The sequence below is a fragment of the Strix uralensis genome, chromosome 23, assembly GCF_047716275.1.
Source record: "Strix uralensis isolate ZFMK-TIS-50842 chromosome 23, bStrUra1, whole genome shotgun sequence".
Taxonomy (NCBI): Eukaryota; Metazoa; Chordata; class Aves; order Strigiformes; family Strigidae; genus Strix; species Strix uralensis.
Window position 1 is genome coordinate 8,229,985 of NC_133994.1, and position 24,900 is coordinate 8,254,884.

General features: G+C 47.6%; 2 protein-coding genes across 9 annotated transcripts in view; both read right to left on the reverse strand.

The window, feature by feature from the left end:
• PLEKHM2 (pleckstrin homology and RUN domain containing M2) overlaps positions 1–4,489 on the reverse strand; it is a 38,566-nt gene extending 34,077 nt beyond the window's left edge. Inside the window, exon 1 of the mRNA XM_074892958.1 lies at positions 4,432–4,489. Coding sequence (XP_074749059.1) covers positions 4,432–4,458 — 27 coding nt within the window. The 5' untranslated portion in view covers positions 4,459–4,489. The remainder of the gene's footprint in view (positions 1–4,431) is intronic.
• DDI2 (DNA damage inducible 1 homolog 2) lies at positions 458–24,275 on the reverse strand. Of its 8 annotated transcripts, none has more exons than XM_074892951.1 (11): positions 22,917–24,057; positions 21,001–22,818; positions 19,748–20,206; positions 19,380–19,509; positions 18,100–18,330; positions 15,653–15,779; positions 13,443–13,570; positions 12,730–12,858; positions 11,857–11,960; positions 11,262–11,451; positions 458–6,828 (listed from the first exon to the last, which is right to left on the reverse strand). In XM_074892951.1, exons 5-11 carry the CDS (start codon positions 18,182–18,184, stop codon positions 4,934–4,936), a joined length of 2,658 nt encoding a protein of 885 aa, XP_074749052.1. In that variant the 5' UTR covers positions 18,185–18,330; positions 19,380–19,509; positions 19,748–20,206; positions 21,001–22,818; positions 22,917–24,057; the 3' UTR covers positions 458–4,933. The 8 variants fall into 8 exon arrangements, with proteins under 8 accessions (XP_074749052.1, XP_074749054.1, XP_074749050.1 ...); XM_074892953.1 differs by adding an exon at positions 19,088–19,173 and having other exon boundaries at positions 21,001–24,057; XM_074892949.1 differs by lacking the exons at positions 19,748–20,206; positions 21,001–22,818; positions 22,917–24,057 and adding an exon at positions 24,086–24,275 and having other exon boundaries at positions 458–4,678; positions 4,923–6,828.
• Positions 24,276–24,900: the final 625 nt, after the last annotated feature.

Sequence of the window (24,900 nt, forward strand, 5' to 3'; positions counted from 1 at the left end):
ATAATTTCCTACTAACGCTGTCATGAGCTTTCCAGGGATATAAATGCCAATTTTTTGATGTCCCAAGAGATTAGCTTTCAGCTCCAGAAAAACAAAACCAACTGTCTCCTAATCTGGCTGGCAACGAGGTATTTATGTAGGAGACATGAGGAGTGCCTCACGCATTTTTCCAGCAGACAGTGCTGCAGCCAAGTGTTACGTTTTGTGTCGTACTCTGATGCTCTTCCACTTTCAGTAGTTCAAAACAGATTCAATAGCCCATCCCCAATACATTAATTTCTCATGCCTGTTCTCAGGCCCTGCCAACTGGAAGCATTTTAGCAACAGATTTCTACTCGTTATGTTCAAAATGGCAACATTTATGTTATGGAAATTCTATTGGCTTTAGAAAAGCCAGAGAAGGATTGGAGTGCAGAAATGCTGACCTCAGAAATACAGACAGACCAATCAAGCAACATTATGATAAAGTGTTTATTCATTTTTTTTAAATATCAAATTTTTTTTTTTTACACATCAATTTTGTTGATAAACAGTCCCCCGATATTAAAAAAAAAAAATAATCAAAAAAAAGAATCAAGTGTGTATTACTTTGGGCAGAACCACATCCCATTCTCTGATGACACAACCACTCCTCCCTTCAGCCACCTGCGAGGACAACCGCAGTATGTTCAGCCCAGAAGAGTAAATGACAGAAATGCAACCAGCTTTTAGGATTCCTGAGTATTGATTCCCTCAAGTTCCTTAAGTGAGTTTGTAAAACTCTTAAGCTAAAAAGCATCAGTCAAAGAGTAACCCAAATCGCTACGCATTTGGATCACGGACTAAGCCTCGTCTACACAGTGCAGGAAGAAATCTCTTGAACGCTTCAGAAGGGAATGATGTACACGAAACCGACCCCGTTTCCCAAGCTGACTTCCGAGAGAAGCAGGCAAAAATACCTCTTCATTTCTCCTCTTTGAATTCATGTTAGAGTTCTGGGGAGCCATTTGGCAAGAAGTCCAAGTCTGGTGAAGAAACCTCTAGGATCTGCTCCTCCTTTCATTTGTAAATGGCATAGTGTTTTAAAGAAAACTTATCTGGAAGTTAAGCATTCAGCAAGTACACTTAAATATTGCTACTTTTGAGGAAAGGAAACAGCAAGAGGGAGAGACAAACACAGAAAGAAGGGAACGTATCTAGGAGGTACAAGGTTAACAGTCCTGGAGACCAAGTGTCTACGTAGAAAGTTGAACATACGTAGCAACAAGGCAGAGATTGTCACGATTAACACAGCGTAGCTCAGCTCTGTTCAGCAGCAGGTAAACATGCCAGGGACCATCACCAGGAAATATTTCCTCCTCTTGTCACAATTATCTGTGCCCAGAAACTTTCAGATGTCAGTATTTCACTAAACATCACCTCTAAACTCACCTAAAGCCTCGTGTACAGAAACACGCGTTCAACGAGAGGCCGAGTAAATTCTGTCAGTATCTTTAAGTAAAAGAACACATCTCAGAAACCAACAGCAAGGTACGTGACCACAGTGGCTTCAGGAAACACCCAGAAACAAGCTCTACAGATCCACAAGGGTCCCCACAGTGCTGGCATCTTTATAAAGCAGCTTCCTAGTGTTGCTTTATTCTCGATAGATGGGCTTTTCATACTGAAATCATTTTGCTAAGCTGATGTGACATTAGTACATTGGAGCTGTGATGAATGAGGAGGGGGAAGAGAAGAGAGCGAAGAGCCTTATTTTAGGCCAGGGTACATGGCTTCTTGGAAACCCGAACAGCTTCTGGCATTAACTTTATCCCCTACTCTAGCCAACAAGCTGTAGCAGTCTGCCATCCCTGCTGAAAGAGAAGTATTCCCACTTTGGGGGCCAGGTAAGCAGAGAGACCAGTTAAAGGATCGCTAAAGGCTGAGCAAAGGATGTGTGCAGACAGCAGAGAGGACACACGTGCACATTGAAACAGCGGACAACTTTTAGACGGCGTTCGCTAAATACGTGTTCTACTACACTTTATTTTAACCTTAAATACTCACCACTGCCCCAATTTTCTCCAGCATAAATCCTGCCCCTAAAAAAATTATTCTCTAATTTAGCAGCACATAGCCATTCACTCAAAGCAAGGCTCTGAAATTAAAGAGATTTAAATCACCAGGCTTGGACCAACTTGATAAAATCGTTTTACAAGTATTTGTCAGTTGGGGGTCAGGCTTTGTTTCTAGCAGTTCAGAGAAAGTTACCCAGGAAATTCTAGCACTATTGATAAATGCTTTAGTACAGCTTTGGCAGAAGGGCAGATTTCAAAAATTGTATTTGACAAAGAATAAAACTGAGCATTGAAGCAAATTGGCTGATGCTCTAAAGCTTTTATAGCATAAATTCTGTATATGCAGTCTAAGTAAATGTGGCCATAAAACTAGAGCCTTTAACCAGTTTGGTGCAAAGCAGCAGCACTTTGTCTAGCTATTAGCAATTGCTTCTAAAAACATAAAATGTAAATACGAGAAGGGTATAACATTGAATGGCTAACACCTGATGCTTCAACAAGCTGGCAGTAGATGAACCCGCAGGCTAAGGGTGCAAATCCAGCTCTCGTGCATCCAAGAGGGCCAATCCGCAGCCGGTACCTGCGCACCAGACGGGGACTTGCTCCCGGACAACCTCGCTGAGACCCGTGGCGGGAATCGGGAGCAGATTCGGCCGTTTAGGCTGCGGATGCTCTGGAGCCGAGAGCTGGGGGGGCCTCGCTCTTGTTGCTGCTTTTGATAGTGAACCAGATGCAGATGGGAATGGGTCTAATATATCCTATTTCCTAAGGCTTCTAGAGAGAGATCTGATGACACTGTACTCCTGTACCAGCCCAAGCGTTACCCTTTACAGAGGGGGCTTTCGCTGATTTGAGGTGCTCATTGCAAGGAGAATATTAAAAAAAAAAGAACTTCAGCGGGGGTGACTCTTACCACCTGCCGAGTAAAGATCATAAAGCTGTAGTCTTGCCTCAGTAACTCATTTTGAACAGAGCCTCGGGTGAATTACTCAATGCTGCTCTGGCAAGGGGTTCCCAAACAGCCAAGCACTGCTTCCTACATACGCACGGAGCAACGCCTGCTGCCGGCATCACAACTAGTGGGACACGAGCTAAACGTGTCTGGGAGCCCCAGGCCTAGCTGGTACGTTCAAAAAGCTCCATTCGACAGACAGAGGAATGTCTTAAAGCTCTTTGTTATTCTAAAGGATCTCCTGGCTGCCCAACTGTCTAAGAAAAATCTGACAACCACTGCTCACTGACATCCGAAACTCCTGCAAGTTCACAGATGAAACCAAATTTGTGTTGTTTTTAAATGCCACCCTGCGTGAAAAACGCCTAGCATACACGTAGGCAAAACTGCTAATCAACAGGGAAAACAAAACACCAGGAACACAGGCCTGAGACAATGATAACAACAAATAAAAGCCACGAACAAAAACATGTTTCCAGCCGCTGCTGACCCATCACTTCAGGTTTAGCTCAAAGCAGAAAGTTCAAGATGAACACCTGACACAAAGCCACTTCTGAGATTTGCAAGTGGGACTAAGTAAAAGTTCCTACTTAAAATTTGGTATCATGTTTCAGCCACACTTTCCCTTCCCCAGCCCCAACAGTGTTTTGGGACTTTGCACAGCATCGCAAAGTAGTTCATCCCCAAAAAAAGCATCTGGAAAGGGCTTCCTAGAGCACAGCCTGGGTGAGCCCTCATCGTGCAGGTGACTCACCAGGGACTTCCCAGAAGGCCACAATGGTTATAATGCAGAAGCCACGTCAGTGCATTTGTTTCATAAACCCTATTGGGGAGCCCTCGCTCTTTAAGAGGTATTCAATTAGTACCCCACCAGCCGCTACAGGCTTTCTGCAGTTTGCATTTCCACAGCTGAGAGGCTGATCATCCCCAAACATCCAGATAAACGAGTGCAAAGCAGATTTCTTCATTCTTCTGATCACGCCCCCGCTCGGTGCATAGAGAATGCATCCACTGAAACAGTTCACTCCTCCCCAGGCAGAGGGGGGATTAAGAGCCGTAACATACGGTTGGTTTGTTAAATAATTTCATCCTTAAGGTTTTGCCTTAAAGCGGTTGAGCTTGTTCTTTTGTATGGGGGAACGTGATGTGGGCAAGGCTAGAGAAAAAAATGTAAAATACTCCTTTCCCCTCCCCGCTCCCCCCACCTACAATTAATACCAGCACATCTGCAAATAAGTTAAAACGTCTGTTAAGTTTTGGTAGCACCAAATTCTATCTCTTCCCTTCTTCTATCCCCGACGTTGTAAACTGGAACACACTGGCCCAAGAGCATAAAAGGGTTTGGCAAAAACAGGCATCACACGCTTCCAAAAACCACCCCCCGCCCCCCTCCGCCCCTCACTCCTCTTGCAAAGTGTTACACGTCTGTAGGCATCTACATACCTTTAGTAGCTGCCGTAACAGTTTCATCAGCGTCACAGATGGACATTGGGTTACAAAGCGCAGAAGAGCTGAAATAAATCCCCAAAGTCCGTTTGGACAAGCGCTGTCTCGCGTCTGCGCCACACTGAACTCAGCGTGCACCTCCTGTCCCGTGCACACGGGTAATTCACTTCACAATCTGCTTTGCGCTGGACAGGGCGGTGATCTTAATGGCTTCTGCTTTTTATTCGTAACATTGGAGCTTATTCTAAAATTGTACAGTTAAATAAAAACATTAATTTTCATCCAGTAGGCGTAATTAAAAGCTATCCTGTCCACACAACGCTAGGACGTTTTCTTTCTCTTAAAAGGCCAAATCTAACGGGTGAAACAGAAGAGACAAGTAACTTTGGCTGCAAATAACTAAGAAATCTGGCTCAACCTTCTGCTTGTACATTACGGTGTATAATTTAGATACGTCCTTTAAAAGAAAAGACACCCCAGTCAGCTACCTCTTCCACAGTTACGTAGGAACGACGATACTCTTGGCTAGCAAAATGAGAAGAGCAAGATCTGCGTTTCCATCCGCTTGTTCCAAAGCCTCAAGAGCTTCCCGCGTGGTAAAACCGGCGCCGAGGATGCGATCCACGTCAGCCGCAGGGAAAGCAGGTGGTGGAGGAGAAGCACCCGAGGTAAGTCCCGTGTAGCCAGCTGGTGGGCTCAGCCGTGGCTCCTCAGACCCACCCAAAGGCCACGGAGCTTCAGGAGCAGAACCGCTGCTTCTCCCAGGTGCTCCTGTGAACAGGCTCCGCGTACCGTGAGGTGCACCTTCATCCAAAGCAGGTGCGGAGGAAACGGATGTGTTTTGCTCCGAAGTCGGACCAGTTGGACTCTGAGAACCTTCTGCCAAAACCTCCACCTGCTCAGAGCCCTGTTGCTGGTCAGATGACGCTGGAGGATTCACCACAACCAAATCACTCTTACCTGAAAACTTGTGAATCTCTAAAGCACCTTCTCCAAGAGCAGACTGCACGTGACTGATAGACCCAGTGCTGACGTTTTCTGTGACAGAATCACAAGGCTGTTTCCCCTCTGCTCTTCCACCTTCAGACTTCACCTCATAGAAGGAACAACTCTGTTCCTGGCTGGCTGGATCTGAGCCTTTCTGCTCATCTTCAGAAAGCCCCTTCTGCTGTGCTGCTGGCTCTCTGTGAACCACTTCCAGCTGAGAGACTTCTTCAGAGGCAAGGACTTTACATTCTCCTTTCCGACTGATTATCAAGAGTTTGTGAAGCTCTTTCAAGGCTGATGCTAGAGAGAAACATGGCTCTTCTGAAGGTCTTCCTGGATCCACGTCCAGCTGATGGATGCTGGAGGGGGAAGAGCTGCCTTCAGCTGCTAAATTAGACAACTTGTTACACTTTGCAGGAGTTTCACTAGTGCCTTCAGACTGCGGGACACCACCGGTGGAAAGCGGCTCACTCAAGGAGGACGCGGACTTCAGCGACTCCACCTCCATGGAAAAGGTACCCGAGTTCAGGTCAGATACACTTCTGATCTCAGCCTGCCGCTTCTGCTCGCTTGCTGAGCTGTGCACTTCAGCTGCAGACTGCTCAACTACATCTATTTCCATGAAGGCTTCCGTATGCACACAGCTGCAGGAGGCTGACATCTGGAAACACCCTTTCACGCAGGCAAGACCCACCTTCTGCCCATCTCCTCTCATTTCCGTAGGAGGATTTTCTGGCTGACTGGCTTCCTCCACAATAGATTTCTCAACCCCACCAACACAGCAAGGAGGTTCTGGGTCAGTTGTCTCAGTTTGCTTCTCCAGATGTTCTTTTTCTGGTTCTTTACGTGTCTGATGGTCTGTGGGAAGCTCATGCTTTTGCTCCTGTTCTGAAGACAGACATACATCTTTATTTTGCCTGTGCTTAGCAGCAGCGTCAGCCAAGCTACCTTCTTTTGTCACTTCCAAAGGATGCTCCTGACCATGGTCTTGTTCTTTAGCGTTACATTCCTTTAAACTGTCAGCAATAAATGTTTCTTTGAGTGTCTTCTGTGAAAGGCAAGCTGGATTGCGACAGGTTACCTTGCCTGTCTGGGGAGAAGGGTCGTTATTTGCCAAGGAAGCGTTATTGGAAAGATGCTGTAATAAGAGAGGATGTTCTTTTTCTGGGGTTATCTGGCATTCAGTTGAAGACTCGAAAGACTTGACGGCTCTAGGATCAATGGGCTCTGCAAGGCTAGATTTGGATGAGCAAATTGAAGCAGGGGCAGAGACAGAACGATCAAGTAATTGATTTGTGGGATTACAGATCTGGGAATTGAGTCCTGAAGACTGGACTGGATTTTGAAACCCATCAGAAGCTGGTAATGAGGGCATTTCCAGTGAGGTAGTTTCTTTGTCACTATTCTCTAACAGAAGACAGAAAGAAAGAAGTAGTTAGGACCCCGGAGAATGACTGTTTTCACTGTCGTAGCAAAAATTTATAAACCAATGCCTATAAATACCTGGTCTGTGGCCCACTCCAGCTGCAGTAAACACACACTACATGCATCAAGGCTTCTGACGTTCTGTTTGGATTAGGAAACAAACACACCAAACTTGTGTTAGCATTCAGAGCACACCACATGCATGGTTATAGTCCTGCAACCTCGCAGCTCCCCTCCTGACTGTCCATCAAGACAGCGTGCAGGCAGCAGGAGCTCCTCACGTTCACTGCCTTCCAGAAGGAGTTCTGCCTGGGAAATTCGTTACATCAAGTCAAAAGTGACTGCTGGAGAACAATTTAAAGGCTGTTCTGTACTATCTACGCTGCACAGCGGTCTGTGGGTGATACTACACACTTGATAAAATACAGGCAGCACAAAACATGTATCTGGCACCGTACTAGTTTGTTCTCCGTAAGGCTGAAGATATCCAGGAGGCACCTTTCAGGGAAATGAGAACTGAGAAGGCAACACAATTCTTGGACTGTTCTCCCAGCAGTGCCATCACAGGCAAGAGAAGGTGAGCAAACACCAGCTTACTGCAAAAGGGAAGTGTAAAGATCCTAGGGTGAAAGGCAGCAGGCCCCAAAAGGCTGGGAAGAGCAAAGCCAAGGAAGAGACAGCCAGAAGTCTCATTGCTTCCTTCTCCACATGGAGAACGGACAAATTGCAGATCTCTATCAGCAGCACCAAACACTGGCTCTAGTCATCAGGAGAGATTGAATAAGTGAACTTATCTTGCTAATGTATCAGCTCTCACGCTCTCGTTAAATCACGAACACGACCTTTGCTGTCAGAGTGCCTGTTCTCCCATTAAAGCCCTACTCTGCCCAGTGTCAGATATACAGATATTGTGCTGCCTGATTTGTTGCATTAGTTCTCTTTCCTCTCCCAAAGGCCTCCAAACTCAGCGGTATTAAACATATACCACTGTTTTACCTTAAGTCCTTCTCTTTTTACAGATGCCCAGGGTACTGGGGGACAGCTAACCACGCTCACATGTTCAGCCAGGATCTCCTTTAACTTCCACAACACTGACAAAATCTGCCTTTTCCACTTCAGCTACTTGTTCCTTTTATTCTCCATTAAATAAAACCGATGCACCATGTGCTGCGATACCGCACCTCTGATCAATACACTTTGGTATAAAATACAGCAGCTGTTGCACAGAGCAAAGCCTTCTGTTGGCTGCACGTCTGGTCTTAATGCAGCTACAACAACTTGGAGCTGTTGGGAGTATTAAAAAGCCGGAATTGTCCTGCAGATTTTCAGACTGCTCATCTTTCATAAGAGGCTTCAGGATACGGATGCAAACTGGAGGGATCCTTTTCTGTTTCTATGTGGTAGGATTACTCACGCTCTCTGCTCCCGAGCCAGTCCTTTAGAGAGGAAGCAGAACTGTCTTTTGACTCAGTGGATCGCTAATAAGGGTCTGATCTGTCAAACACATCCGGGATTTGCAGTCATTTAGACAGCAGAGGTAGCTGCTATTCTGCCAAGCACTCCTCGGCGTCATCCCTCCGAGACCCACCGTCACCCTCCTCCGGGGGTATCTGCAGCAGCTGCATCCCAGCCCCATCAAGGACATCGACCCAGCTAACACTGGGAACAAACTCCTCTCCACAAAGTGGAAAAATTCCTCTCTATATTAAAGCTGTATATGGAATAAGCTACCTGAATACGCTTCCTCCTAAAGCAGCTGCAGTTTTGCTGCCAGTTTTGTAAATCCTCTGTAATCACTGAGGTTCCCAGTGGTGGTGAGGAACACTGCAGACTGGCAGAAAAGAGCAAGCTCTCAGAACTAAATGAAGCAGATGTGAAGGATCTAGATGACAGTAAAACATACCAGGACTCCACTACCACCTCAGCTGCCTTGCCGTAGGTGTTGAAACACCAGCAAGTCAGCTGACAGAAATCATGAGGCTTGCTAAAGTGGGCTTCGGGGGATTAAATAAAGCTCAAGAATAATCCAGGTGCATTCAAAACGAGAACGGTAACAGCCTACAGATGTACGCAGCGATTTCTGCTGTACCATCTACCAGAAGGCAGCAAAAATTCAAGCTGTTATGAAAGAACACGGGTCTTCCAGGGAGCTGAGCTTCCTTGTCCTACATTACATTCTCTCCCTCTCCAGCTTCCTGTTTTTTCACTTGGTTTTCCTGGTACCATCCAGCAGCAGCTAATAGTTTTGGAAGAGAGGAAGAGGGTATACGTTAATATTCTGACAGGAGACAGCCAACAAACGCCTGTGGGCCAAAGGCCTGTAATATGTCTAAGACTTACAGTCAATCTAAGACCTACCTTAGTTTTGTGAACGGGTGTTCTACAAGCATTAAGTGAACATACAAAATGGATTCTCTATTCTCATAAATCTTTTACATTCCTCTAGGGCTCAGCATCAATGGAAAATGGTAGAGTGCTGATTAGTCTGAACAAAGCCACGTGGTCTTTAGAACTGTATTGGTACATAAGCAGCTTTAAGTCATTTTAGACACTTTTTATTTTAAACCACTTGACTAAAATGCTTTTATTGTAAAGATTCATATATTTTGGGCTGAGAGGTTTGCTTTTATTTGACCCTTTCAGCAAAGAACTAAGTCCAACCAACGGTGGTGTCTACAACATCTCATCCGAAATGGAGAGATACTGTAGAAACCAACCCAGGCTGCATCAGACTCAAAGTTTTTACAGGAAAAGAACTAACATTTACAGTTGTACATTGTCTCTGACAGGTTATGTGAAGAGACATGAGCTCAAACTACCAAATCTGACCTTTAGTGATGTCAAAACCTGAGAGGGGCAAGGTCAAATCTATGTCTGCATTTCTCTCTACCTGCTGCGACTTAAGTTAATAAGCATTCAAATTTGGCTTTAGAAGTCAAACGTATAAACCATTTCTTCCTGATTCACTAAAGCCAGGTCTTCCTCTCAAGGTGTTTACATCTCTGGAAAACTTATATTCTTAAAATGGAAGAAAATTGGTTAAAGGGACCAATGAGTGCAGTCCCATGCTCCCCTTAATGTAAACAGCTTCATTACTTGCAAGAAGGTCACTGCTTACCCTTTGGACTATCAAGCAGGAATTGGGAAGTGTTAAAGAAAAATTTCAGTGCATTACAACTGATTATACACACACACACACACATATATATAGTTAAATCTGGTTATCGCACGTCAATCTTAAATATGGGCGTGCTAGAGTCTTAAAAAATTAGCGACAAAAACGTTGAAGAAATCAACTTTATCGGCTTAAACGTGACCTGGCAAAGAGTTTTGCATGTGTGTGGGAAGCAGAATCTTATTGCATGCTTTCAGAGGAAAAAGCAGCAGTAAAACTCAAATGTCTCTGTAAAACACTTGCATATAAAATGTTATCTTTAGAAGTTTTGGAAAAGGCTTAAGGAATAGACTTTGTGAGGTATTCACAGCTTCACTGTAATAGCGGGGAAAGAAGGAATGAGCTTTCCTTTAATCAAAAGCATATGCTGAAGTTAAGGGAGGAGTTAAAGAGAAAATCTGAGTTTCAGACAGTTTGGCTCGTAGCTCAGCTTTCAGCTATTTTGGCATCACCACTTAACTAAATTTTGCAGCTACCAAAATCTTCCATAGCCCAGTCAGTCTGCATTTGTGCAGCTTATGGATTCCAGAGGCACAGGGAGCAAAACTGCGGGGAGGGTGAAAATTCTCTTTGCAGATCACATTTGAGGCTGATGATATACATTAGGATGTGAATTCAGCTGCTTCTTTTGAAATCTGGAGCAACAGTAATCTTCAGTAAGAGAAGCAATTCACCTTCCAAAGGCACAAGCACCATTCTAAGGGAAAAATGCTGAAATAGTACTATTTCTAAAAATTGCCAGGAACTTTTGTCCAGAGATTTGTACTTACTGCTACAGCTTCTCTATTTTTATACGCTGCAGCTATTAAGAACAGGATTTGTGGGAGCCTCCACAAAGCTGTCCTACACAAGGCTGCTAAAATATCACACAACTGAACCACGTCCCTGCCTAGGCACTACAACTCGACCCAGGTGAACGGGTGCCAAACAACCATTTATCTCCACACCTTCGAAGGCCGAGAAACCAGAGCAGGCAGGAAGTTGCAAGGAGAGCACAAATTAAACAGCAAGCACCCCCGAATGCCTTCATGCAGACAGATTTTGCTGTACAGGAAGGAAGAGAGAAGTGCAGTTAGAGGCCACGAGCAAGAATAAAGCCCCTTTCTCTCCACCATTTACTCGCTGATGCTGCATTAGACTGTATCTTCTAGGAGCTGAGAAGGGAGACTGCTGACAGACATCCCGATACACAGCAAGAAAACTATGCAGATTAGTATTTCAATGGGGCTCCTCCTGGTACCTGCTTCCTCTACGGACTTCTGTATTGCTTCTGCTAGTTCCTGGTCTGCAATCTCCTCCGGCCGCACGTCTTCCCGCCCGGCCCCGTACGCCAGCCGGGCACACTCTGGGAGTTCTCCTTCTGGGAGGAAAGTGGTCTGCGAGCCAGTCGTGCCAATCACTAGTACATTCTTCTTGAGATCAATCGAACACTGCGAAAGAGCATCGAGACATCAGGGGCCTGCGTACGAGCCAGTCAATTCCCAGAGAAGGAGGAAAAACAAAGTTAAACAACGCACGTCCAACGGGAACAGCTCACAGCAGCTAAGCAAAGTAGGCCAAGAGCACCAGCCGTAAGCAAAGGGCTCTGTATGACTTGATTTGTAATAACTCATTCAGTGGAAAGCTCTGCGCATCGCTGACGAGAGCAAAAAACTTCAGGGAGCAGCCAGACACCCTATAGCTATCCATGGTGTATGCACTTTCCTAACTGGCTGGAAGATCCACTACCAACTCCCCTCAGAAAAATCCTAATAAATTCACCGGCAAGGCACCTATGTTGCACTTAGCACTTAACTTGGAAGAGCCAGTAACTGTTTCAAAAGAGGTGTTGATACCTGATGCCTCTTCAGCATATCCAGTCCTAGAAGCATGTCCATGGGCTGCTCTTCAAGGATTGAGAAGGAGCATGCCAGGAAATCCCCTTCAATCTGGACCTGAGCTGAAACGCAGAGGAGAGAAGTCACCACCTTGCGACACCGCAGCGCAACAAATCTACTTTCTGCTCTTCCATCTCCTGGGAAAGGTCTGCCCAAACCTGCTGGGGAAATCTGAAACCAGAGCTCTGATGTACTGATTTGGTCACAGAAAATCGAGCCCTATGCCAGCCCCGGGGACTACCAGGCCTGCCTCAGTCTCAAGAAGTTAATTATTTTAAGAGCTGACCTGCTCTAGAGTCTTAAGTACTGCTTATCTGACCCTCCAAGCTAGAGGAGCTGTGTACAGCTCACCAGAGCACAAGTCCAAGAAGCAACAGCAGTGAAGAAAATTGATTTTACAGAAAATAAGCACAACCTTCTCTCATCCAGAAAGCCCGCACGAGCGCACACACAGTCTTCTCTTCCCAAACACTCCACTGTACTGGAACCCTTCCTGAGCAACTCGTACTGCCCAACAGTCCCACCCCAAACAGGAAAGATCCTGCTATTTCCCATTAACCCCGTTTCTTGCACCCAGAGTGAACACTTCCATCTGCAGGAGCTGAGCACTCCCTCACCTAGAAGTGTTAAGGTAATTCCATTTAAAAAAGCATTAAATGAGACAGAAGCCAGGCTGCTGTGTCTGAGACATATAGCAGATGCACTTTTATTTTACTCTATGGGAGTTTCTAACAATTAGAGCATTAAACCAGATACTCCTCGGTGCCAAGATTGGGGAAAATGCTGTCAAACTGCTGCTAAAGCTGCCCCAAGAAGAATGCCAGCACTTACCTAAGTGCACTCTGCCAATTATTTTCTGCGTCCCTACACCTTTAGCAATGCCGGCCCACCGCCGATCTACCAGCCTCATTATGTTGCACCTTTCAGCACAAGCTTGGCTCATGATGGTCATCTGGGCACCTACCAGCAACAGAATTCATGTTAAATCCTGACGGTTCATCACAAATTAAAACTCTCTCCTGGAAGGGCTTAAGATCTTGTACTCAGCAGCTGGGAAACCAACCAGCCTGCATCAGGCTACTGCATTAGGGCATAAAGGCTTCCTGTGAATCCCAGGGCGCTGAATTCACTGCATACACTCAGCTCAGCACTGACAGTAAAGTACCTATTACTGTAGAGCTGGAATAACCCCAAGTACTTTCCCTTTAAGGCTGTGGATGGGAAGCACAGCATTAAAGACATGTGAAATCCCCCCATCTGTAAATGGAGATAAGACACACACGTGGCACCAGCGCAGCCCCAGAAATTCTCACAGGAGCCTTGATCTGGGGTGTCCAAGCACTCACGCGTGCTGCTTCTCACAGCAGTTTGCTCTGTTTGCCTTAATGCTCAGGATGTTTTCAGGTTTTAAGTAGGTGCTTCAAAATCTTGTAACGCAGTGCTTTATTATGGAGTTTTTGGGCAAAAGTTCTGGAGCGTTTACAGTCTCCCTCAGCGAGGGAAAGGAGAGTGCAGAGAAAGAGATGAAAATGGGGGCAATTCACCTGAGTCAACAAAGGCTTTCACTGGATGTCCATTGACTTTGCAGTTAATATACAGCATCACCACCTGCCCAAAACTCTCGGGGGCCTCTTCCATTGCTATCGTCATATTTTCTTCAATGTTTTGTTGCCTGAATTTAATGGAGAAGAGAGAGAAAAATCAGACCTTCCATCAGCCAAACCTTATGAGCATCCCTCCGACTTACAGACCTGGTAATCCCACCCACTGCAGCTCACCTTACAAACAGCATGTTTAAACCACAACAAAGACTGCTTCGTTAGCTAAACACAGGCTGCTTAGCAGAGGGATTGGACGTAATGATCTTGGCTTAATCCAGAGACACCAAGTCACTCCCCAGCAGCAGGAAGACTGCTCCTTCCAACACCTTGCCTAACTCACACCACACACGGGCAACAGAAACCCGTCACCACAGAGTTAACCTGGAGAACTTGTGAGCGAAAAAACCTGTGTATTTATTAGTCACCCTAAAATAAAGCGCTGAGGGCACACGATGAAGATGTTGCCAGTAGCTACAATGCTGGAATCCCACACAGCAGCTGAACATTAAAATCCTCCAACGTTTCCCTGGTATCTTTCCTTTTCCAGGCATAGGAAGGGAGGGAGGTGAGCAAAACGGCAGCGAGAACACCACCATGAGCACAGCCTTTGGTGCAAATTCAAGCCTACAGAAGAAACGCTCTTCAAGAAGCCCATCACAGCCCCTACAGTCATCTTGGAAGTGATGGGTATCCGTAGCGACTGCATCTGAAATAGCTTTACCTACCAAAAAAGGGAAAAGGCCTTCCAATTTTGATGCCATTTCATTTTTCCTCCTCAGTAGGGGAAGGGGAGAACCCCAAGCTCCTCTGTTACCCATCTTCTGTCCTGTGGTAGCCTTCCCACAACAAGATGGGTGGACATGGTTTCTTGGTGGGGGAAGGAAACAGCTAATGGCATCTGGGACCTCACTTGGGAGCCAAAGCACCCTACTGCTGCTCATCCCAATACATATACTCATGGAAAAAAGAGCCACACATTCTCCTGTCTTCTATCATTTAAGCTTAAATTGGATATACAGTGGTTAACCTTCATTATGTTCTCTTGTCAAATCCATTATTCTGTTTCCTCTGTGCTTGACACTCTCTCCACCTAAAATATACTTGAAGGACAGAGAGACGCGTCTCAAAAAATACGATGCTCCGGGCAGAGCGCATCTATGTAAGCAAGGAGTTCAGAGAAACTAAGTGGGGGGTGAAATCTGGGGACTGCGAGATGCCCAAACTGCTCCCCAGCAGCTGCCCAGCTTTGGGCACATCAGCTTTGTCTGCCAGCTCACCTATGGAGGAAGGAAAGCATTCCTGTGCCTCCAAGCCACACTTTGCTCTCTACATATGTATATTTTTCTGCATTGCTATGCTAAGCATTTATCTGGCACCAACACTTTGTCAGTCATAATGCAAAAATGACTCTTATCACAAATGAATTTCGGTTATGACCAACTACGAGCCTGTATCAGAAAGACATTTCTTTATCAGGGAAAAAAAAAACCACCAGTCATGTTCTGACTCAAGGTTTTATCACTCAATTTAAGAAATCAAGCCTCAGCCCAAGGCAATTACATTTGGAAGACAGCAAGAGGGAACGAGCGCTGACGGGCAGAACATATTTCTACAGAACATCATTTCTGACAGCAGTGATGTTCAGAGTCTGGAATTAGCCAGAGAGACAGAATAATTAGCAGTACGCAAAACTGAATCTCGAAGGCAGCTGGGGGAAAGGACGTCACGTTGCTGTCCAGAGAGCTCAGCTCAGAGACTAACACAGGCCCAGTCCTCTGGTTCAAAACACGCCCGAGGCACCCAAGCGCCACCTCTCAAGAGGATCTCACTAAGTGCTTTCCACAAGTGCTCCTGTTTCAGAGGGGTCCAGCTTAGCACTGGGACATCACAAGCACGGACAGCAGTGCTGCCACCTCATCACCTGTGCTCAGCCAGATACATCTGAAGGATGGGGTGTGCCTACACGTCCCTGAATCCCAACCTTCCCACGCGCAAAGGTCGCTCGGAGCGTCACCCTGCAAGCAAATGTGCGTCTTAAGGCAGGATCTAAACATCCTGCATCCTCCAAGGAAAAAGCACCATGGACAGAAGCACCCTCTGCAGAAAAGCACCCTGAAGACCTCCAAAGCCTGCAAGCAGCTTTGGTTTGCTACCTTATGTCCTCTTCTATCTTGGCCTGTGCCTCCAGATCAAAAGGGTCAGCTGAATAGAGTCGGATCCTCTCCTGCTCCCGCCGGGCTCGGTCCTGCTGTTGCTCCAGCAACACCCTGGTGAATTTTTCTGCAGTAACAAGGAGATACAGAAATGCTTTTTACTGGAAATTACTCTTACAAATCAAGTTCTGGCACAGCAAATGCTTCTTTTTATGCCAGCATGCACTCAGGGGTAGACTCAGCAGCACAAGCACAAAAGGCTTCGTCTGAAGGCAGCACGGATGGACCTCAAAGGATCGGTGGTAAACTTGGGAACCCACTGAGATGAAAAGCAACTGTACAGAGCTCCTTCTCCTTCTGTCTGCTACCCAAACTCAGCACAATCAAACTCAATTTCCTTGCACATACATTTTTATACGGAAGAAAAATGGAAAAAACATGAAGACAACAGTATTTAAAACAAAGAGCTGCCTTTAAAACAGGAATTAATTCTTCTATTGCAGCAAGAATTGCCTACACAATACGCCAAAAAAACCATCTGCAAAAGCAGCAGATGAGACCCGAAGCAGAAATCCAGACTACAGAACTTTACACCATTCAAACGAGAAGCTTGAGTGCATGTGTATTTTGAAAAAGCTTCAGAGATAGAAGTGAGATCTCATAGCTCTCAGTAAGATGGCCCAGCTACAAGAACAGCTTGCAAAATCTATCACGTTTTACACTCAGCAATCCCCAGTAAAATAACAGCCTGTAGATCCAGCAAAGAGCAAACACAAAATTGTAAGACATAAAAAGGCTAACAACAAAACTTACTTTAAACCCAAGGAACACAGGCAGAGACATCATAATCCCTGAAGCTGAGTGCCTACCACTGAAATCAAGAGGTCCTAGGCAGGACACCTGCCTCACGCATTTTAAGAACACAGTTTTTAGATCCCCACTTTTTGGATGGCCCCTGGCTATTTTTTACTACTTGGATGTGATCACACACATTCCCAAAAGGACTTGGCAATAAATTAAATTCTGTAAACACAGAAGGTCGTGGGTTTTCTTCCAGAAATGCAGTTCCCATGAAGAAGCTCTCTGGCTTAAAGGCTGTTACATGTTCAGGACAGCACTGGGTATGTTTTCTTGTTTGTTTTAAGTTAGGCTTCTACACAGCAGGTGCCTTCTAAAGTGCTTGCAGTGCATCCAGCACAGTCACACGGCACGTATCCATGGGTATATTTGGGCATCAGAGCCAGAGCTGAACTGGATCTGTGCCCAAATACTGATAGTAGCAGTACAGAACGATGAGAGCATAACCGGATCAAACCACCTCCTCTGACAGCCCACTGCGGTGATTTGGGACTAAAAATGCACATCGGAGTCAAAGTTTAAAGTGCACAAGACAGATCAGCAGAGGAGCCAGTTCTGGGTGTCTTGGGCTTAACCTCTCGTTTCTTCTGCCAACAGCAGCACATCCTCTCAAGGTGATGGGAAAAACTCCCGCACTACGGACACAGCGCTTGCAAGAAGCGTGAAGAAGCTCGAGAGCGCAAAGGACACGGTTTTAACTCTGGATATGAACTAAAATCAGAATTAGAAAATGAAATAGGCTGACAATATCCATACAAGTTCCTTTCTAGCTTCCTTTGACAGAGACACATCCCTAGGATGGAACCTTCAAAGTGGAAAAAAAGTCTCCTGATAGAAGCTCCTCCTCTTCATTCCTTTCCCCAAACTCAACCGGATTTACTTCCTAACTAAACATCTTGCAGAGGTTCAGAAGCACATCTGCTGATGCCCCGAACACCACCCTGTTTCATACTGAAAGGACACTAGAGTTCAAAGCTTTCATCACATGAAGCATGAGGGACCAACATCAGCCACTCACCTGCAGAGGAAGTGAAAGATATGGTCCTAGGCTTCAGCTGTGCCCAAAATACGTGAACGCTTTCAAGATTAACAAAAACTTAAACATTTATAACCATTCCTACTGAAAAAGCTCCCTATTCACTTGTTCCTCTTCCTCTCCCTTCCCAGCAGCTAGCCATTACGGACAGAGCTGGGTTTACAGCTCTCTACTGAGGTCTCGGTGGGCTCTGGGACGCAGCAAACACAACACCATTATTAGAAAACGTGCATTCGGAGCGTCTTAGCGTAAAAATCAGGAGCTGAGCCACTTGTCTTCACAGAAGCTCAACTTATCTGCGCATCTGATATGTCAAAGTAGGGGATAGAGGATATTAAAGAAGCCAAGCAAGGGAAATATGCCCAACTCGCCAGAAATGGTCTTGTTAGGAGAGAACTCTGCCTTGCGTACTCCCGACTGGCACCTTTTATCAGCCCCATCAATGAGTTGGCAGCGAACATCCCAGCTAGTTAAAAACCTGTGGCTGCCTTTTAGTAGAACTGAGCTCAAACAGATTTAAAACCACCTCCCGGAAATTAAAAACCCAACTTACCAAGGTCTCCACTGAGCAACGCTTCCGCCAAGGGCGGATTGCGCTCCTTCAGCAGGGACAGCTCGTGGGGATTCGCAAGCAACATCTCCCGTAGCAGCGCCGGATTGTCCAAACCCTGAGGGAACGAAGGTGCATCGGGAGGCGACGGGCGAGGACGCTGGGCTGGCGGCTGATGCTGCTGAGAGGATGTCCCAGGAACCGCGATGCTGCTGAAGTCTATCCTCGGCAGACCTTGAGGGGAAAAAAAAGAGGTGTCGGCACTTTGCGTTTACAATTCTGCTTGAAAAACGCCAGAGAAAAAAACCACGGGAAGGATGAGCTGCTCTTAATGCTACGGTATCAGACCGGATTCTGTGAACAGCCACGCACGCAGGTTACTGGGTCAGGAATGCTAGCTCCTATTTATGTAACTGGTCTAGCCTTCTATCTGGCCCATTTTTTTATCCCCTGAAATGCACTCACTGAATTGCAGACTAGTTATTTCCAGCTTCGCAAATGTGAATACCACACAGAGGGATCATAAGGCTAAACCCGGAGTCTCTAAGGCACCTCTGAATCAATTGGATTAAAAAAAAAAAAAAAAAAAAGCAGGGGAAAAAAAACCAACCCAACTAACATTTCTGCAGACCTGCATTGCAGGTACCCATCCTCCAGCTGAGGCAGGAGGATGAAGACCTCAAGCAACGCTCCCACGCCCTTCTGAGCCAGCGGTACCTTCTTTTCCAGTGATATTTTATGATGGGGATTTGCTAGGAATCGCTGCAGAAGGCAGGACAGAGGAGCAGGGCTCCATCAGACGTTATCGGAGGAGTCTCACACGTACGCACGGTTGTGTAACTGGGTTTGTTAAGACGTGGCTTCTCTGGGTATTTGTCATGGCACAGATTCAGAGCACGCATCGATAGCGGCCTTCTAACGTGCCTGAGCCGCACAGGCCACATTACACCGAGTGGGAAGCGAACCAGCGATCGCATGAAAATGCACATGCCTTTACAAAAACTGCTGTTCTGAACCCGTCCTCTTCCTCGCTTTCCTTGTATTTCCCCAAAAGAACAGTAAAATGGTATTTGCTTCCTTGGAATTAAAAAAAAAAAAACATTAAATAACAAGCCCTTTCGCTAATTTTAAAAGCCCCCTGCCCCATCCGTAGCCACCCTCCCTTCCTAAGTGTTTTGTCTAGCGAGGTACTGAAGGAGGCTGACACCACATGGAGTTGGTTTTTGATAAATCCTGAGATCATTGCATGCTCAGAGCAGAAGTTAGCACAAATCCTTTCTCACCTGGGAAACGGATGGAGGGCCGGGGCTCTACGGTCTCTTTCTGTCGCAAAATCACCACGTCCCCGTCTTTCAAGCCATAGGAGGCCAAAGATCTGTTGTTGTCAGTTAGAGGCCGCTCCGCATAGACTATCTGTTCATGGAGAGAGTGCAATGAAAAACACCACGCGTGACAAAGCTGACAACATCTTGCTTTTTTTTTTATTTTTCTAGGAAAGTGTTCCAGTAAATCCGCTTGGAGCCACCTCAAGCTTCAGAGGGAAGGTGTGCAATTCTCCCCACAGGAACAGGCAGGCCCTGCCAAGCTCCTCTACCTCAGGCACAGAAAGACCTCAACGAGTGGTTGGACAATGACATAGAGTTGGTCTTACCGAAACCCAGCAATGGTTTCTCGAAACCCAGCAGCTCAGAGAAGGGCTGGTCTCTCTTAATTAGAGGCCAAGATTATTAAAGGAAAGCAAGCCTCGCACCAGGGCTGTTTGCCACACATTTCCAAAATCCAGTCTCTACGATTACGCAAGTCACAGCTGTCTTCTACAGCGTCATCTCCCCCCGAGTCAGCACCGACTGACCACGGACCGGCCGCACACACGCAGCCAGCGTCGCTCAGGGTAGATCCATGGATGATCCAGTCCAATATTTATGATCTCTGCTTTCTCGCACAACACCGTTCCCAAGAATAACTAGTTTTACAGGGACCTCAATAATTAGCTCATTGATTTCCAGTTTACTTCAGTGATGTAACTCTATCCAGACTCAAAGGCTCAGCACCCAAAGACACCACTCCCGAAACTGCAGTCAGTCCACGGTGGGGAATTAACTTCTTTTGACTATAAAACACAAAGTCACATCATTTTCTGTTATGATAATCCGACTTAACAAGGGGTCCGCAGATTAAACATAAAAACATATTGAGATAAAAAATGAATAATCACCATGGGAACATTTCTATTAACATTAGATCTGTAATACCTACAGATGCCCTAAATTACAGGGAAGAAAAATAAGATAAAAACGTGGTTTACGGAAACAAAAGTTCCCAGAAACGGTATCTGCTAAATGTTAAGGTTTCTGCGCCTTCATCGGAGCACACGAGACTCGGCAGATCAGTCCAACAGCCTCCCACCCCTGGCAGGAGTCCAAAGCAAGAAGCGCTGGAGAAGAACCCCTTGGGTGTACGATCAGATTTCACGTTTACCACCTCGGTTTAGCAAGACCGCGTCTCTCTGGGTCTGGAAAAGGCCGGTTCAACAACAACAGGTTTGCCGCAGGTCAGGACTGGCAGAGCCGCGTGGGAGAAGCTTTCGCAGTCCTTGAGGGGATGGGCTACTGCTCTACCCGATGCTACTGCAAGTAGCAGATCCACAAAGAAGATCCAAAAAAACCCAGTTGCGCCCTGTCTTATCTGGAAGATGCTACAGACTTTCACTGCTTTACTCCAGCCGCTCAGAAATATGACAGAATCTCACTAACACATTCTAAGAGCGGAGGTCCATCGTCAGCTGTGGTGCCAAAGTAAGACAAGGCAGAAAAAGCAAAAATAAGATGAACCACGTAGGACAGCAATCAGAGCCGTCAGAATTAGAGAAACGCACGCGATTAGAAACAAGCACGAGCTTCCTACCTTCTCATTAACAACACAATTCGCAGCCTCAGTGGTATTGCACCAGACTGGGTCCTTCCAAAGCAAACACGGGTCTATTTGCAAGCTGTATTAAGGCGCGCAGTCTCTGCTCTGAAGGTTTGCAAGACGTTACTGGCACAATCAAGGTTTGGTGGTGATGAGAAGAGCCCCAGCGCATCCTCTCGCGTTACCGGACGTGTCCCACCCGGCCTCGCTCGGCAGCGCTGCTGCCCGCAGAGAAAGCGAGCTTGTGATAAATCCGAGCTGCACGCGCAAATCTTAAATGGCAGTTTCCCTGCGCAGACACTCTGGGAGAGACAAGTTAATCAGTTTAAGTGAGGTTTTACCTCTGTCATCTTGCTGGGATTGGATTTATGAGCGTTCGGCCTTAACACCTCAGACAATGAATTAAGCACCCAGCACTCACTCTACATCCATTAGCAGCATGGCTTAATGTGCTTTTGACCCATCCCGCTCTGCTGTTAAAACAAACTGATTTAATTTTACTGTGTTTTGATTATCTGGTTTGTAGCATATTTTAGAAGATGAGCTTGTAGGCTGGCCAGGTACTGGGCACGGGCTCTTCTGGAGGTGACTTGGGCAGGGACGCAGGTGCCGATACCACACGACGGTTGGATTTTGCATGATGCCACAGGGTAGAACCTCCTTATGCAGCCAGGAACCCCCATCAAGAGTGCTAGACACCACCAGCAACCATAAATCAACCCAAACCTGTTAAATCTTCCTGTGCACGGCCACGCACAGCCAAGGACAGGAGATACGTGGCACATAAAGAAAGAGAAACGAAGGAAATAACGGTGCTGCCAGAAGAACGTGGTTCTGCCGAGCGCCTCCCCGTCCCCTCTCCAGAGAAGCCACCACCTCGACGTGTGGAGGAAACCGCGGTGAGCCAAATTATTTCTCCTCTTCTCGCCCAGCTCCTCTTATCACCGCAGCCCGCCAGCACCCGTCCCCCTTATCTCACGCCTTGTGACCGCAGGCTTCCCTCAGAAACCTCGCAGCCCCCTCCTCGCCTCCACCCCAAACGGCAGCCCTTGGGATTAATTTCACAAAACAGCAGAAAATTAGTCTGGGATTAACCCTCCGCCGCACACAGCTGTGGTTTATTCCTCCCTGCACAACCCTTACTATTAAATTCATCCTCTCTTTTGTGCCAACGTGACATCTTTAACGCAATGTACGCCTTGGTTATGGAGAAACGGCAGCAAACCACCAAGTTTGGTAAATGTAACACTGCTTGTTTGTGGAGGATGGTTTAAGCACGCAAAATCTTTCTACAAAACAAGCTGCTTCACTGATTACTTGTATTTTTATAACTTTCTCCTCACTGAAGGTCCCTGAAACACCTCACAAATGCTGGGCAGAAACAGTAGAGAAAGAAATAAATACATGGCTAGAAAACGTGAAAAGAAATGAAGCAAGATGATGCATAAATGGCAGATGGGTGAGCAGAAGGGAAGCAGAGGTGGCTACAAAAAGCACAGCGCTGATCCCTATTACCTGTGGCTGATAGAATCGCAGCACTCCGCAGCAGTTTAATTGCAAAGGAAGGGAACTCCCAGCAAAACACAAGCAGAAAAGTCCATGACCCCTCATTATCCTAAAATAGACCCAGAGCTGGCGGGTTACCGTGACGCAAGGGGGACGAAGCTGACGATGAGGTGTTTATGCTCCACATGCCTGGAGATACTGAAGCCACCGCACGCTCGCAGAGTCCCACGCGTAGAGGCTGTCCCCGTTACCGGCCGCAAATTTGGGCGCCTCGCTGGCGGCTGTGACACAGACATGGGGGGTTTGCTAGAGCGTAGCAGATGGGAACCTTTATATGAGGTGATTTCTCACTTTCTACCTCCCAAATATCAAGAGTTTTTCCCCTAGAGGAAAATCCACCTCACCTTCGTTTTCTACCCCTGCTTTGGAGGCCGCTTCCCTCTCAAAACAACCTCTCATCGCAAAATAAAAGGCTCGCTGAAGGCAGAGGTAAAGCGAAACGCCGTCAGTAAAGTGTTGAGAACCTGCTCGGCGAGGGAACGCGTCCACCTCGAGGGCTGCCGCTTCAGCAGTTTTCCCATCGCTGACTAACGTTTGCTTAACTGGAAAAATATTTTATTAATTTATACTCGGAAAAGGCTCAGGAAGCAAAAGCGATCACCACAAAACTCCACAAACTTTGCCAAGCGCGGCCAGCGCCCTGAGAAAAGGAGCCGACATCGCCCTGTCCAGCAACGCGTCGTCCCGCTGATAAATGAGTAGAAATTGCAAAAAAAAAAAAAAATTAAAAGCGGGACTGAACCCAAAACAGTGAGTAAACCCCAGACGGACGGACAGACGGATGAGAACCACCCCCACGCCGCAGCCTTCCGTGTGTTTTGGCACGCCTGTGACAAGCGAGCCCCGAATTCGGGCTGGAGGGGGATTTTTATTGGGGGAAATCAGGTCCCCGCACCTGTATGAAAAAAAGGGGGAAAAAGCCTCAATCTGCTCTTTCCACCCCAGACGCGGGCAGGAATTTGATACGATAAATAAACCCTTTCCCGAACGTTTCAGCCTCGTTCCCTGGGGTTTAAGGTGGCCACGGGCTGCCACCTTCCCCGCTCTCCCAATTTCCAGTCCTCTTGCTCCAAATCCTTCCTCATTAAAACCCCAAATTCCCCTGAAAACTCAGTTAAAAAAGACATTTTCTTCCTCCCTTTCAGCTCCGCCGCGGGAGGAGACCGAGCCTTTCCCGGAGGGACCCCGGGAAGACATCGAGTCATTATGGCCCCGGAGTCCTCTCTCCCGAAGGGAAGAGGAGGATTTTGAGGGGAAAAAGACGCGTTTCTTCCCAAAACCCAAAAAGTCGGCGCGGGGAGGGACCTCCCCCCCTCAAATAACCCCCGAACTCCGGGATCCAGCGGGGCGGAGGCCCCGGGGGCTGTGGAGCGGACACAGACCTCGCGGGGCTGGACACACATAGTCGTTCCCAGCCCAGGGGACCCCAACCCCGGGGGTGGGAGGGGAGGGGGGTAACGACGGGGCCCTCTCCCGGTCCTCAGGGGGGGGCCGTCGGCGGGCAGGGCCTGACCTGGCTCTCGGCCGCCGGGATACCGGACTCCAGCTCGCAGAGAGCCCGGAAGTTTTGTAGCTCGAAGTCGGCGTCCACCTGAAGGGAGAAGGTGAGCTCGCTGCGGTCGCGGCGCAGGCAGAACACGGTGAGCAGCATGGCCGACCCGCCGCCGCCGCCACCGGCCCCGCCGCCGCCAAGTGCCGCCGCCGCCGTCAAGCGCCGCCGTCGCAAAGCACCCGCCCCGCCGGATCAGGGGCGGGCCGGCCGTCAATCAGGGACGTTCGACCAATCAGCGGGCGGGAGGGGGTGCTTCCCCCGCCCTGCGGCGGCATGTGGGCGGGGTCTGTGAGCCGGGGGGGATCCCTGCACCCCAAACGCGGCCCCCCAAGCCCCCAGCCCCTCCTTCAGCCCCGGTATTCATCAGGGCCTCGGACCCCGGCACCACTGCTCAGTCTCCCACCCCAAAACAGCCCGGGCACGCCCCAACACAGACCTGGTGCACCCCCACACCCCATCCCCCCCCTCCTTCAACTCCTCCCCTCCACCCCAATTCTCTGGGGATCGCATCTTCCGGCTGATTCCCCCCCCCAGACCCCTCAGTGTGCATTTTGGGGTGCTCCAAGGCGTTTAGGGGTGTCCCTGAACCCACCTGTTTGCTTTCTTTGGCGACACCCCAGCCCCCTCAGCGTGCTTTTCAGGGTGCCCCAAGCCCTTCCACGCACCCCAGACTCCCCCCTTTTTGCCTTTCAGCGTGCTCCGGGCTCAGCACTGTGTGATTGTTCCCTCACAGCCCACCCCACAGACACACCGCGCCGGCGAGGGTGACGCGGGGA